The 12,963-nt window shown below is 36.7% G+C and overlaps 1 protein-coding gene across 1 annotated transcript in view; it reads right to left on the bottom strand.

Moving 5' to 3' along the window:
- Positions 1 to 1,760: 1,760 nt before the first annotated feature.
- LOC113062672 (beta-taxilin-like) overlaps positions 1,761 to 12,963 on the bottom strand; it is a 12,141-nt gene continuing 938 nt past the window's right edge. The window contains exons 2-7 of the mRNA XM_026232655.1: positions 11,729 to 11,956; positions 10,084 to 10,207; positions 9,366 to 9,440; positions 7,344 to 7,436; positions 6,223 to 6,318; positions 1,761 to 6,134 (exon numbers count right to left, since the gene is read on the bottom strand). Of these exons, the coding sequence (XP_026088440.1) occupies positions 4,428 to 6,134; positions 6,223 to 6,318; positions 7,344 to 7,436; positions 9,366 to 9,440; positions 10,084 to 10,207; positions 11,729 to 11,956 (2,323 nt within the window). The 3' untranslated portion in view covers positions 1,761 to 4,427. The remainder of the gene's footprint in view (positions 6,135 to 6,222; positions 6,319 to 7,343; positions 7,437 to 9,365; positions 9,441 to 10,083; positions 10,208 to 11,728; positions 11,957 to 12,963) is intronic.

The raw sequence follows: 12,963 nt of genomic DNA, 5'->3' as shown, positions 1-12,963 counted from the left end.
AAATGTACTAGAACAATATGTGGACTCTTGTGGAACAACACATTTTTGTTTACTTTGGTTGGTCATGATTTTGTCTTCTAAAAATGAAATAATAAATAATATATGTCTAAGATTATATCTCTACTGCCATACAAACAACAAACACAGTAGCTACACATACAGTAACTCAAGATCAGATGATGTAAAGTGTACTCCGTTCAAGACAAAACTGCCTGCAGGTATAACTCAAACTTGCTCTGAATCTTCCTTCAGAACAAATGTATTTGGGTCTGCTTGTGTATTAGTATGTTTAACAGGACAAAGGCGGCTTCTTTGTGTATGTGGAGGGATGCTGTACAACTGAAATATATGATATTTCGATTTGATCTTCAATGCTTAAGTATGTCTACAAGGTACAGGATCTGTAATCCAGAGTGGAAAATTATGTGAAAGAATTTCTATATAAATACAAGTCGATACATATTCACTTGCAGATATAGGCACTTAATCATTTTGAACAGCGAAAGCATGATAGCTGCTTGTCTTTTTAGGCTGTTGCCATGGCAACTGCTGCTTGAGTAAAAATCATGGTGCGCAATAGGAGTTATTGTATGCCAGTGACCAGCAGTTAGCATAATTTATCATCATTATTTTGAAAGTCCTTTTATTAGAAGATGCCCAAAATGTAATTTGGGGTTAATCACAATTGTTCTAAACCTAAGCACATAACCTGCCCTGCTGCATTTGTGCTATCAGCATGAAGAATTGTTCAAATTTTGTGGTTTATTCAAAATGGATGTGTTTTTAGGAGTGTGCAACATTTATCATCTACGATAACAATTGCTTTTTTAACGATGTGTGAGCTGAGATTAAGGTGCATCACTCATTTTGCAAAACAATAAAAAAACACCTAGAGAGTCCAAAAGCAATCACTGTGTGATGAAGCTTATAATGCAGTTGTAATGACCTTATAATTTATTAAAAATATTTCTGTATAATATTTTAAATAATAATAATATATGATCAGTAATATCTCACAAGCAAAAGTGCCGTTTTCCTGAATACCTTTTGCAAAAGTGATAGGCCTATTAATTTTATAGCTCTTTTGCTTCAGAGAAGCAAGTGTGCAGCCATCTTTAGTATTTAGTCTTTGAACCTCAGTTTTTGCAGTATATAGCTGGTGCTGGTGAAGTAGATTTGCTTATTGCTTATTTTAAGTTAATTAAAGTTATCATTTGATGTACATTGTAGCTAATGTTCGAGGCAGATTTCATAAGAAATAACAATAGACCGGGAAGATTGAATAAAATGAGAGGTTCATTCATAAATGTGACCCTGGACCACAAAACCAGTCATAAGAAGCAAGGGTAAGTTTGTAGCAATAGCCAAAAATACACTCGATCGGTTAAAATGATCAATTTTGCTTTTGTGCCAAAAATGATTCATGTTCCATGAAGATATTTTGTAAAAGCACTACCGTACATCTATAAAAAATGTATTATCATTATTCATTAGTAATATGCATTGCTAAGGACTTCATTTGGACAACTTCAAAGGCGATTTTCTCAGTATTTAGATTTTTTTTTGCACCCCCAGATTCCAGATTTTCAAATAGTTGTATCTCTTTCAAATATGTCATATCCTAACAAGCCAGCTTATTTATTCAGCTTTTATAATAATTTAACTGGAAAACTGACCCTTATGACTGGTTTTGTGGTCCAGGGTCACAAATTTGTACAACCTTATGTCACGGTCAAAAGGAAGGGACCCAAATGCAGAGTGAGTGAAACAAGATTTATTGAAAACAAAAGTTCACAGCACAGGGGTGGACAATCTTGGGACAGGTCCAACCAGCAGGGAGAGATCAATGCCCTGAGAGGTAGAGAGTCTGGGGTACAGTCAAAGTCGTTGGTCAAATCTGGGCGGAATGATGGGGAGAAAACCAGAGCAGAGAACAGCAGAGCATGCAAGCAGAGCGAAGGAGCTCAAAGCAGGCAGTGTCAGAGATACGGTTCTCAGCACCAGGCTCGGTTAGCAGGCCGCCTTGGGGAACCAACAGGCAGGGAATCTCAGGCTGGTAGAGCAGGTCAGGAGGGAACACACAACAAGGCACCACTCAAGACCACACAACAACACTACTCAGCACAACACACAGAGAAACAACTTGATGAAAAAAGCAAAACTATAAAAATAAAATACTTTTTTCTATTTACGGAAATATCCAAGTTTAGACTGAAAAATATAAATACAAAATCTAAATAGTTAAAGAGTAGAAACAACACTGATGAATAACTAAATATGATATACAATTAAATATAAACAAGATTACTAAAGAGCTGAACCAAAATCAGAAAATAAAAAATCAAGAGCAAAAACTAAAAAAAGGATACACAGTAACAGGGCAAGACTGGACTAGCAGCAAGTGTCTCTGGCACAAGATGAACTAGCAACAACTAGAGGAAAAACAGCACAATATATAGACAGGAAAGTACACAAGGACCAGGTGAGCACAATTACAGAAACGAGGACAAGACAAGGGCTGCATCCGAAAACTGAGAAATGCTGCCTTTGGAGGACGCATTCCAAGGTAGGAAGGCATCAAGGCACATCCAAATGCTTTTGATCAACGTTTTCCACTTTTTATGTAATTTCTAGCGAGAAATTAATATTACGGTAATGAAATATTCACTTAGTTGTCACCAAAGCTTTCTATATTTTGCTGTCGATCATTAAACCATTACTCTGCCTCAGAAGCTTGTCCAAAATCAAAAAGTTTCATGAGGTGCCTTTGTGCAAAAACGCTGTCTGCAAAGTCATTGCCTGATACACCAGCGAGGCAGCAAGTCACCTGCCTAAGTTGTCGGATGCAGCCAAGGCCTAAACAAGAGGGCATGACCAAGGGATACAAGGAGGTGGGACCACAGGAACACATGGCAGGCATAAATAAAGGCAAAGCAATGTGTGAAGACACAAGACAAACCAATAGACATTAAACAAAGATAACATAGACAAAGCTGCCAGGGCAGAGCCCTGAAACCTTAATTACCTTCATGCTGTGGAAACACAAAGGAAGACAGCTAGAAGACAACAAGCACATGCTATAAGTTTGATCTCAACATATAATCATTGCTGTTAATAGTGTTAACCGTTTGTTTGAATACATGCCATTAACTAACTGCATGATTTTTTACTGTATATTTCTGCCTGAATCACATCATCTTGACACGGTCACTACTGATCAGCTACTCCTAAATATAAAGTAGAAACTTAAATTTTCTGTCTAGTTGCTTTGCAATTTGAAAAGCGCTATACAAATAAACGTGAAATGAATTCAACTATATCAGCCATTGAATCATTTGAATGAATGATTCAATTAATCACTCATTAAGACCGGGACTTGGCAACACCTACTGCCCTAAACCAGCCAAGGTAACAGCACAAAAACATTTTCAGAATAATATATAATGATAATAATATATATAAAATATTAATTATGACAAAAATCTAAACAAAACAAAATTGAGATATTTTGGTCAAAACTGATTGATCCGGATTTTATCAACTGCATTGCAATGTTCTAAAAACCAACCACCTAGCAACGTCCTGGCAGCTAGTTTCTTGAAAATTATTATTTTGTAAATAGTATTTAGCTGTAATTTGCCTTGTTCACACAATGCTTTGAATTTAACTTAAAACTTTTACATCTAACTACACCAAGAAGTTCTCAACTTTTTAAAATGTTTTACTGGAATAAAACAGTTTTACGTCATTTCCCACGTGTGACAAACCTTTTCCATCTCCAGTTTGAAAGAGGTGTAAATTTCATAGCTTCACAAACACCTTAAGTAGCTCCATCCAGAACATTTGAAAACCAATTGTTTAGCTGCCTTTTTCACACAAATCTTTGCATTTAAATTGTATTAGTCATATAATCAAATGTCTTTGTGAAAGAGAACATTTACCATATACCTGTAAGATTGTCAAGAACAGACGTTTATTTGAAGGTACTAAGAAAGTATTACAAGCGGAAAAAAGTATCACACCCATCTCTAAATATTCATCTTCATAGTAAACTTTCATAAAGGAACGTGTCCTATGACCAGTCTGTCATCATCTGTATTAACTTATAAGGCCAATTCAAACTGCACAGACAGACACAGACCAATGCAGACTGGTACAGTAGGCCTACGTCACTTCTGACACTTTCCAAGACTCGATAAATGCAGATTCAACATTCTGTTGCCAAAAACAAGCACAGACCAACACCAACAGATGCTGACAGGCGTAACACACTGATCAGACAAAACCTTTCAAACGTGTCTGTTGTCTTTATTGGTAACTGTCAGTGCAGTGTGAATTAAACCTGTCTACAGCCAGACTTGTCTATCTACACAAACAAACTAATCTAGAGATGATTAATAAAAACTACTTTGGTAATACATTTCGGCTTAGCTTTTATTCGGACCCTTTGCAGAGCCTTTCTTCTTGGTTGAACTTTGTTTTTTAGGCTGGGCTTTGCCGGCCTTCGCTTTTGCCTCTTGGGATTTTGAGGCTTTAGGTTTTGTTGCCTGTGCTTTGGGTTCATCAGATGCAGCTGCGGCGTTCTCAACATGCTCCTCTTTGAAGGGCTCTTGTTTAGGCAGCTCTGGTTCAGGTAGCTCAGGTTTAACAGCTTCTAGTTTGCACTCTTCTTTCATGACAGGTTTTGGCTGTTCCTGCTTGAGGGGCTCTTGTTTGGGTGGCTCTGGTTCTGGTTCAGGTAGCTCAGGTTTAACAGCTTCATCTTTGGACTCTTCTTTCGTGAAAGGCTTTGGCTGCTCCTCTTTGAAGGGCTCTTGTTTGGGCGACTCTGGTTCAGGTAGCTCAGGTTTAACAGCTTCATCTTTGCACTTTTCTTTCATGGCAGGTTTTTGCTGCTCCTGTTTTAAGGGCTCTTGTTTGGGCGACTCTGGTTCAGGTAGCCCAGGTTTAACATCTTCAAGTTTGCACTCTTCTTTCGTTACAGGTTTTGGCTGCTCCTGTTTGAGGGGCTCTTGTTTTGGCGACTGTGGTTCAGGTAACTCAGGTTTAACAGCTTCATCTTTGCACTCTTCTTTCATGGCAGGTTTTTGTTGCTCCTGTTTGAAGGGCTCTTGTTTGGGCGACTCTGGTTCACGTAGCTCAGGTTTAACAGCTTCAAGTTTGCACTCATCTTTCGTGACAGGTTTTGGGTGCTCCTGTTTAAGGAGCTCTGGTTTGGGCGGCTCTGGTTCTGGTTCAGGTAGCTCAGGTTTAACAGCTTCATCTTTGCACTCTTCTTTCGTGAAAGGTTTTTGCTGCTCCTGTTTGAGGGGCTCTTGTTTGGGTGACTCTGGTTCAAGTAGATCAGGTTTAACAGCTTCATCTTTGCACTCATCTTTCGTGACAGGTTTTGGCTGTTCCTGTTTGAGGGGCTCTTGTTTGGGCAGCTCTGGTTCAGGTAGCTCAGATATAACACTTTCAAGTTTACACTCTTCTTTCATGAAAGGCTTTGGCTGAGGGGATTTCTGTTCAACCGTCTTTTCTGATTTTGACGCCTCTTCCTGGCTGGGTTCCTCTTTGACTGAATCTTGTATTCCTGTCTGTTGTTCAGTGATCTCTGGTTGTAGAGGCTCTTTAGAAAGTTTGGATTCTGTCTCAGGTTTGGTGGGTTCAGGATTTGAGGGTACTAATGACTTCTCTTCGTTTACACTAACAACCTCTGCTTTGTTTTCTTCTGTGGTACAGGATTCATCTTGTATTGATTCTTGTTCAGTAGACTCATGTTTGGTAGCCTCAGGAATTGCTGGAATCTTTTGTGCCGTCTCCTCTTCCCCACTATCAGATTCTCCAGCATCATCTGTTATGGAACTTACCAAGGAAGCTGCAAACTCCTGCAGACGAATCTGCTCTTCTCGCAGCCTCTTCATCTCTGTGGTCAACATGGGGTTGGGAGCTAACTTGGGAAGTTGGACAAGCTCTGGAAGCTCATCTACTTGTGGCAAATCCACTGCAGCTGCTAGAGCCTTTTCTGAGGACCGTATTTCTTTAATCTTGCTATATAAACTTTTTCTTTCATCCTGCAGTGCTCGGCACAGAGTCTCCAGACGGTCGATTTTCAAAGTGAAGAGTTCAAACTCTTTGGCCTTTTCTGATCTCTGTTGGAGTGGAGTTAAACAGTAAATAAGTGAAACGCTAATGATAATCAAATACTGACAAGTCATTTACATCATTACATTACATTACCTCATCAATCATTTCAACAAGAGCTTTATTGCAGCTTTCAAACCGTGTCTTCCATATGTCCGACTCCTTTTCCAGCTTTTTCATCTTCTTTGTCATCTGTTCAAATAAAAATGTGATCAGCATAAGACTTATATGCTTTAAAATTGACAAAGGCATTTTAAATTGTTCACTTCAAAAAAAAAAAAAAAGGGGAAAAAATCCTATACTTAAAGGTATCGGTTGTAGGACCTGCCACGAGAGGGCGCACTATCAAAACAATAACAATCGCGTGGTTTGATGACGCTAAGAAAGAGCGTGGAATGATAGGATTTGTTGTCTTCTACTCAACCGCTGACGGCCATCAATCAGACGGAAAGATAAATCATGGACTTAATGCAAGTTCAACGATTTGCGTGAGTAGATTATATACAAAGTCAATGCAAAGACGCGATCAGACTATAGATCAGACGAGTCCTCGCGCGGGGCTAGAGACGCGATGCCCCGTGATTGGCACCCCATAATTCTAATCTAGTTAATTGTTATAATAGCATACGTTTTCTGTAAAGATACGAATCAAAACAACTCACCTGTCGAGTTAAACACAAGCGAGATCGACATCTCTTTCTAGTTGAAGTTTGTCGCGAAGCTACTTCCGCAATGTCCACGACACTGTTGTCATGTGGTTTCTACGTCAGTAAAGGCGGTAACAATGGGGAACTAACGTCATTGACAGGCGACTGCACTGCCCCGTGACACTGTTTAGAATGGGGATTTTCTCATGATTTACAAGTAGTTGAAAACATTAGAGCTATTGTCAGTAATCAGCCGGACAAAATATATAACTCTAGCCAGGTGGTTTTTGGATATTACTGCAAAAAACTTTCAAATTGTACCTTTAACAAAAGTATTTTGTCTTATTTTACAGTTAAACAGAGATTAAGACTTGTTTTCAGAGATTGTAGCATTAATACAAGTGTATCTTGCTGCATCATCAAGCAGAGTTAAAATAAAGTGAAAGTAAGTAAATTAAAGGAAGTAAATTTATCATTTAGATATTTTCACTGAAATACAAGTATAAACGAATCATTCCTACTTTTTTCCTATCAACTTTTGACTCTAAAAGTGTGCATAACACAACAAACCTTGTCCATCTCCTGTTTGAAAGTGATGTAAATTTCGTTGCTTTTTGCTAGTGTGTTCTGGAACTCATCAAACTTCTGGGAGTACAACGCCAGCTGAAAGAAGAAAATTAGTGTTAGCATCCACAAAATCACTGTAAATCAATACCTTGGAGTACAGTAAGAGAAACACACACAATGACAATGACATTTCATACTTATCAGCTTGGCCTTCCGTTTAAATTTTTCTTATATTGTTTTTCATATATCATATATATCATATATCATATATTTCATATATCATATATCATATATCTTATTTTGGAAAAAGCAAAAAAAAAAAAAAAGTTGTTCTTTCCTATGAATGTATGTATTTATTCCCTTATGAATAAACATAAGCACGAATACATTAATGAATGGATAAATAAATATTACTTTTATTCATTCATACATCCATTAATTTACTTATTCATTCTTCTGTTTACATTATGGACCTGATGGAAAGATGAAAGAGTTAATCGCTGATATTGCAGCTGCACTTTACACAATCCATCTGCAATTAGTCAAGGCAAATGTTCCAGTCAAAAAACACAAAGCTTTAAATAAATGAACACTTTCTGCAATGATTCAGTATGTAATGTGAAAGGCATCACTTATTATTTATGATAGCAGCAATGAAACGCATCCAGGTCGTATTTACTGTTGAGCACTTGTGATGCTTGTGAACTATAATAATACACTGAAATGATATATCTCCGTCTGTGTTGCCATAATAGAGCCGTGAAAGACAGGAGGCCTTCATACAGCTATCAACATAACTCAAATTCATAACTTTGCTGATTCAGAGACAGTGAGATTGCATTCATTTCCTTAACCTGCTAACTGTCACCCCGTCCCTTATACGGGACGCCTACGTTGACTATACTATATTACAATCAAATCTAATCTAATCTTGACCAACTACATATCGTTGGAAAGGTCTAAGACTCCCAAAAATATATTTTAACCAATATTTTTTTGTAAAAAATTATGTAGGAAAAGTAATAGATTCATTTATGACAAGAGTGCACCCTCAGAAATCTACATTACAAAAGGAGTTTTGACCTTTTTTTAAAAATAAGACTTCCTCGTTGCCTTTTTCCTCTATCACATTTTAGAAGTCATCAGAAGTTATATATCACTTGAAAACATAAAATCTCAAAATTCATCCTTCAAAACCCATTTTAAAATCAGACATTGTATTACCATGTAAATGGTACATCAAAATCATGTCACAAAATGTTTTCAGTCATGAATTAAAAAAATGTGGGTTTGTATCATGCACATTCAAGTCTATCTTCAAAAACGTGAGTGACAGTTATCAGGTTAAAGAATTAACCAGTATCTACATGATTTCTCTGCTCTAAGACCAAATAATATTTCTCGATATGCACCAGTTTTATGATGTTTTGTGCCCTTTTGGTTGCTGGAAAACCTCAGACTTTATTTATTGTAAACGATTTCTCCTTTTGTGTTCCACTGAAGAAAAAAAGTCATACATCTTTGAGGGTGACTAAATGAATTGAACAGAAAAATGAACAGAGTTTTCATTTTTGGATAAACTATCTCTTGAGGCACTTAAAAAAGTACTTTATTATGGTCTACACAGGAATGTGAAGCTCTCATTATATCTATACCAGTATATATTTTTTATAAACATCCGTCTATAATTTATCTATATCCATCTCAACTGAAATGAATCCAGACAGAGCATTAAGTTCTCCTAATGGCTATGAATCACCATTATAAATGAATTGCCTTTTAAAGATTGATTTGTTTATGTGGTTTGTCACACAGCTCCGTGAGAGAAACACCACAGCTAGAGAGGAGAGAGTGTTGGATTGTGGGTAATGCCACAGCGATAGATATTCACCTGGGCCTGCATGACAGTGTGCTGCTCTTTCAGCTCTTTAGCCTGTAGTTTCCACTCTGCAGCCTGAGTGAGTAACTGGTTAAACACAAGACACACACACAAACAGGTGAGAGAGGCCGAGAACTTGGCATTACCTGTTTCTTCATCTGTAACTCCTGCTCCTTCATAGCGCAGCATTTCTTTGTTTTTTCAATAGCCTCTTTAAGCAACTAACAACATAAATGGTGAGATGTTAACATGTGCCAGTTCTTGAGACTCACTGAAACGTTTTTATAAACAGGGTCTAAAATTTACTTTTTGCCTCGTGTGAGAAAATGTAATTTATTGTTAGAGGCTATATAATATTTATACTTCTTTCTTTTTATTATTATTTTTTATTTATTTATTCTTATATGGATATTTTGTCACTTGAGATGAGCAAGTGACTTTATATCATAAAAGTATTGTAATTTTGTTCTTTGCATTCTTGTTTCAGTACCTTTATGTGAGGTTTATTTTACATATGTTTTCCTACATGGAATTATAGAGACCAAACGAAGATCCAAGAAACATTTTTTATGGGAAATTTTCCACTGAGAAGACTTGCAATTCACTCACCAGATGTTTTCTTTAGCTGACAGCTTTATTTGAATGCATTCATCAGGAAAGGTCACATTATCATTCATACATATCAGTTTAATATATTATGTTGCAGTTCCTTTTACAAGCTAGTTTTTAATTGCATTTTGGCACTTCGTTTTAGACCCTGCTTGTAAAGAAAATCATTGTAAGCACATGCAAATGAATTTGCCTGCCCTTCGTTTTGCTTGAGGCAAATCTGAAGAGCCAGGATAGGAGATCTGTGTGTCTTACATATTCCTTCTCCCTTTTGTGCTTCTCTTCAGCTTGACTGAGGAGCATGTTGGCTTCTTCCAGCTTGGCATCAGACAGCTTCTGCTGTAGATCTCTGTGTTTGAAGATCTTCTCTAAAGTCTGCATAAAAATACAGAATATTAATTTAGACGCAATGGGGTCATAGCTGATTTAATCTAATTCCATTCCATTGTCCAAACCACTTGTCCTAGTTAGGGTCGCAGGGATGCCGGATTTTATTTCCTTTTATTTTTGTAGTTTCCCTTTCCAGCTCTTGTAATTTCTAGGAACAACATTTAAGGCAGTGCATTTCAACATTGAGATTTTGGGTTTGCCTCTATCCTGATACACCACACAGTGTGATGATTAACAAGCAGAACTGGTTCCAGGATCAACATCATTTCTTGTTCTTGGAACAGCTTTCGTATCAATTCTTTTACACCTAAAATCAGGGTGGTGATTGGTCAATAGGGATGTTGTTCCAGGAACATGTTCTAGTATAAATAACATTAAGCACCCGCTCATGAGATGTGTGTCTCTATCGCAGCCAGCAGAGGGCAGCAGAGACACGCTGCACAATTTATTCGAGTTAGTTCAATTCTCGGTGTCGAATTTAGCCCACAACACAGCTGTGTGCGAGCAGCCTCTGTGGTACCCATCAGCATGACAGATTGAGTTTAACTTCCCCACACATCAGGCTTGTCATTCCATCGGTCGATCCTCATGTGATTAGATACAGAATACTGAGTGTTTTACAAGGTGCTATATTCACTGTCAAACCAGGCGTGAATCCCTGAGTCAAAGTCAAAAAATACCAGTATCTGCTGTGCATATAGCAGGATTAGAAAGTGTGAGTGTGTAGTTTCCTCCACCTAGTGTTGTGAAATTACAGCTCTGACAGGCTCCAGCTCTAAAACACGCATATGTTTTTTTATGCACAGTGACTGTAAAAATTGCTCATGTAAATTTGGAATAATTTTGTAATGGTTAAGAAAATCTCTTAGGCTGTCTAAGGCTGCACTTGAACAAAAATACTCAAATAGAAAAAAAATGTAATAATATTTTACAAAATTACAGTTTTTACTGTATTTTTGATCAAATAAATGGCAGCCTCGGTGAGCATAGAGGCTTCATATGACATAAAAAAAGTAATTGTTCTGAATTTTTTTGACTGTAATGTAATTGCAGAGTTTGAAGTAAGTTCGGAACCCCAGTAATGACTCATTCAGCTTTTCAGATGGACCAGAACAAAAAATCAAATCGTATCACACACTGACTCTAATTTCGACTGTGCCTCGGGGTGCAGCTTTAAATGGATTTGTGACTGAATCGCTTTGACAGATGTTGTTAGATATTGGGGTGTTTGAAAAATACCCAATTAATTTTGCTGGCTTTCGTTACACAGGTCTTCAATCTGCTTCACACCGTAAGCACATATTTATTTAGGGCCCATATTAACAGGTACAGTCTTCACACTGCCCACATAGACAGCACAGTGCTGTGTAGCTGAAAATAGAGTTTTGTTATGCAGCAGAGGGACTGTGAAAGGTGGGCCTGCTGTATCTCTGCTTATGTGTGGATTTAATGCATTTCAAATGGTATGTGTACAGATATGTCTTGTGTGTTGTTTCGGTCTGTACCTGTTCTCTTCCGCTCATACTGCTCTATGATGGTCTTGAGTTTGCTGGCCAGCTCACTGTTCTCTTGGCACAGCTTGTTGTTGCGGTTACTGTGCTGCTCGATCTGATTCTGAATGTCCACCAGCGTGCTCTGGAAATGATCGGTGATCTCCTTCCGCTTCATTTCATCCACCCGCAGCCTTTGCAGACTCTCCTCCTGCAGGGAAAAAGAGAGAAGGAAATGAGTGGGAAATCTGGGAATGTGCAGCCTTAGTGATGAAAGCAATCTAGATCTAGTATTAGGTCAGGGTGTGAGACTAGACGGTAAGTCAAATAATGTATTGTCTTTGATAGCATTTTGTATAGAGAAACTATATATTAAATGTTTGTGGAATAAAATGGGCAGCTCTTACTTCAGCTTATTTCATAGTTTGGATTTTAAATATCTAAATACAGACAGTTATATACAATTTTGAATTTGACATCTGGATTGATCACAAGTGATATGCTTCATTCGTAACTACATATTTCATCCCATCATGCTAACACTAAATGTCACTATTTAAATAAAATATTTGTTAATTAAAATAAATCTCAAATAATATAAATATTAGATTGAAAAGCCTAACTTAAAATCACTTAAACGAAAATGAGAATGCTGCATCGTCAACTAACTAAAATAAGTTTTAGTATAAAATAAACTAATATAAAATGCATAAAAAAAACATAAAAAATAAATAAAATTATATATATATGTGTATATATAAATGTGGAATTACTATTAAAAATAATCTTAATATGTTACAAATGAATAAAAAAATTACAATTTAATTTCTTATTGTGTGAAATTATTGAAAAATGCACAATGGTTTGTTTTTTGACTTATTTTAGATTATCATCATTCTAAAACATATATGATATTTAAAATATAATATTATAAAATGCTCATGATGGACTTTTGTATTTCGTATTAACACAGATTGGAAGTCTGTGTCTGGTATAAACTATATAAAAAAGATATATTTAAAAGATAAAATATATAAAAAGCATTTGAGAAGTAACAAAGTTTACAAAAGAGTTGTAACCTTTATTTAAAAAAAGAAAAGAAACATTATTATTTTTAATAAAAGTAGTATGTCACAAAAGTAGTAATGGACAACCTTTTGGAAGGGGCTTTTATTGTGAATAGTGAAATAGAGAGGGAATGGACATGTTATAGGCCAGACTTGAACCTGAGTCCCACATGAGCACCATAGTGCTA

This window comes from Carassius auratus, chromosome 45 (assembly GCF_003368295.1).
Source record: "Carassius auratus strain Wakin chromosome 45, ASM336829v1, whole genome shotgun sequence".
Classification (NCBI taxonomy): domain Eukaryota; kingdom Metazoa; phylum Chordata; class Actinopteri; order Cypriniformes; family Cyprinidae; genus Carassius; species Carassius auratus.
The sequence above is the reverse complement of the archived record's forward strand: the minus strand, read 5'-3'. Positions and strand labels throughout refer to the sequence as shown.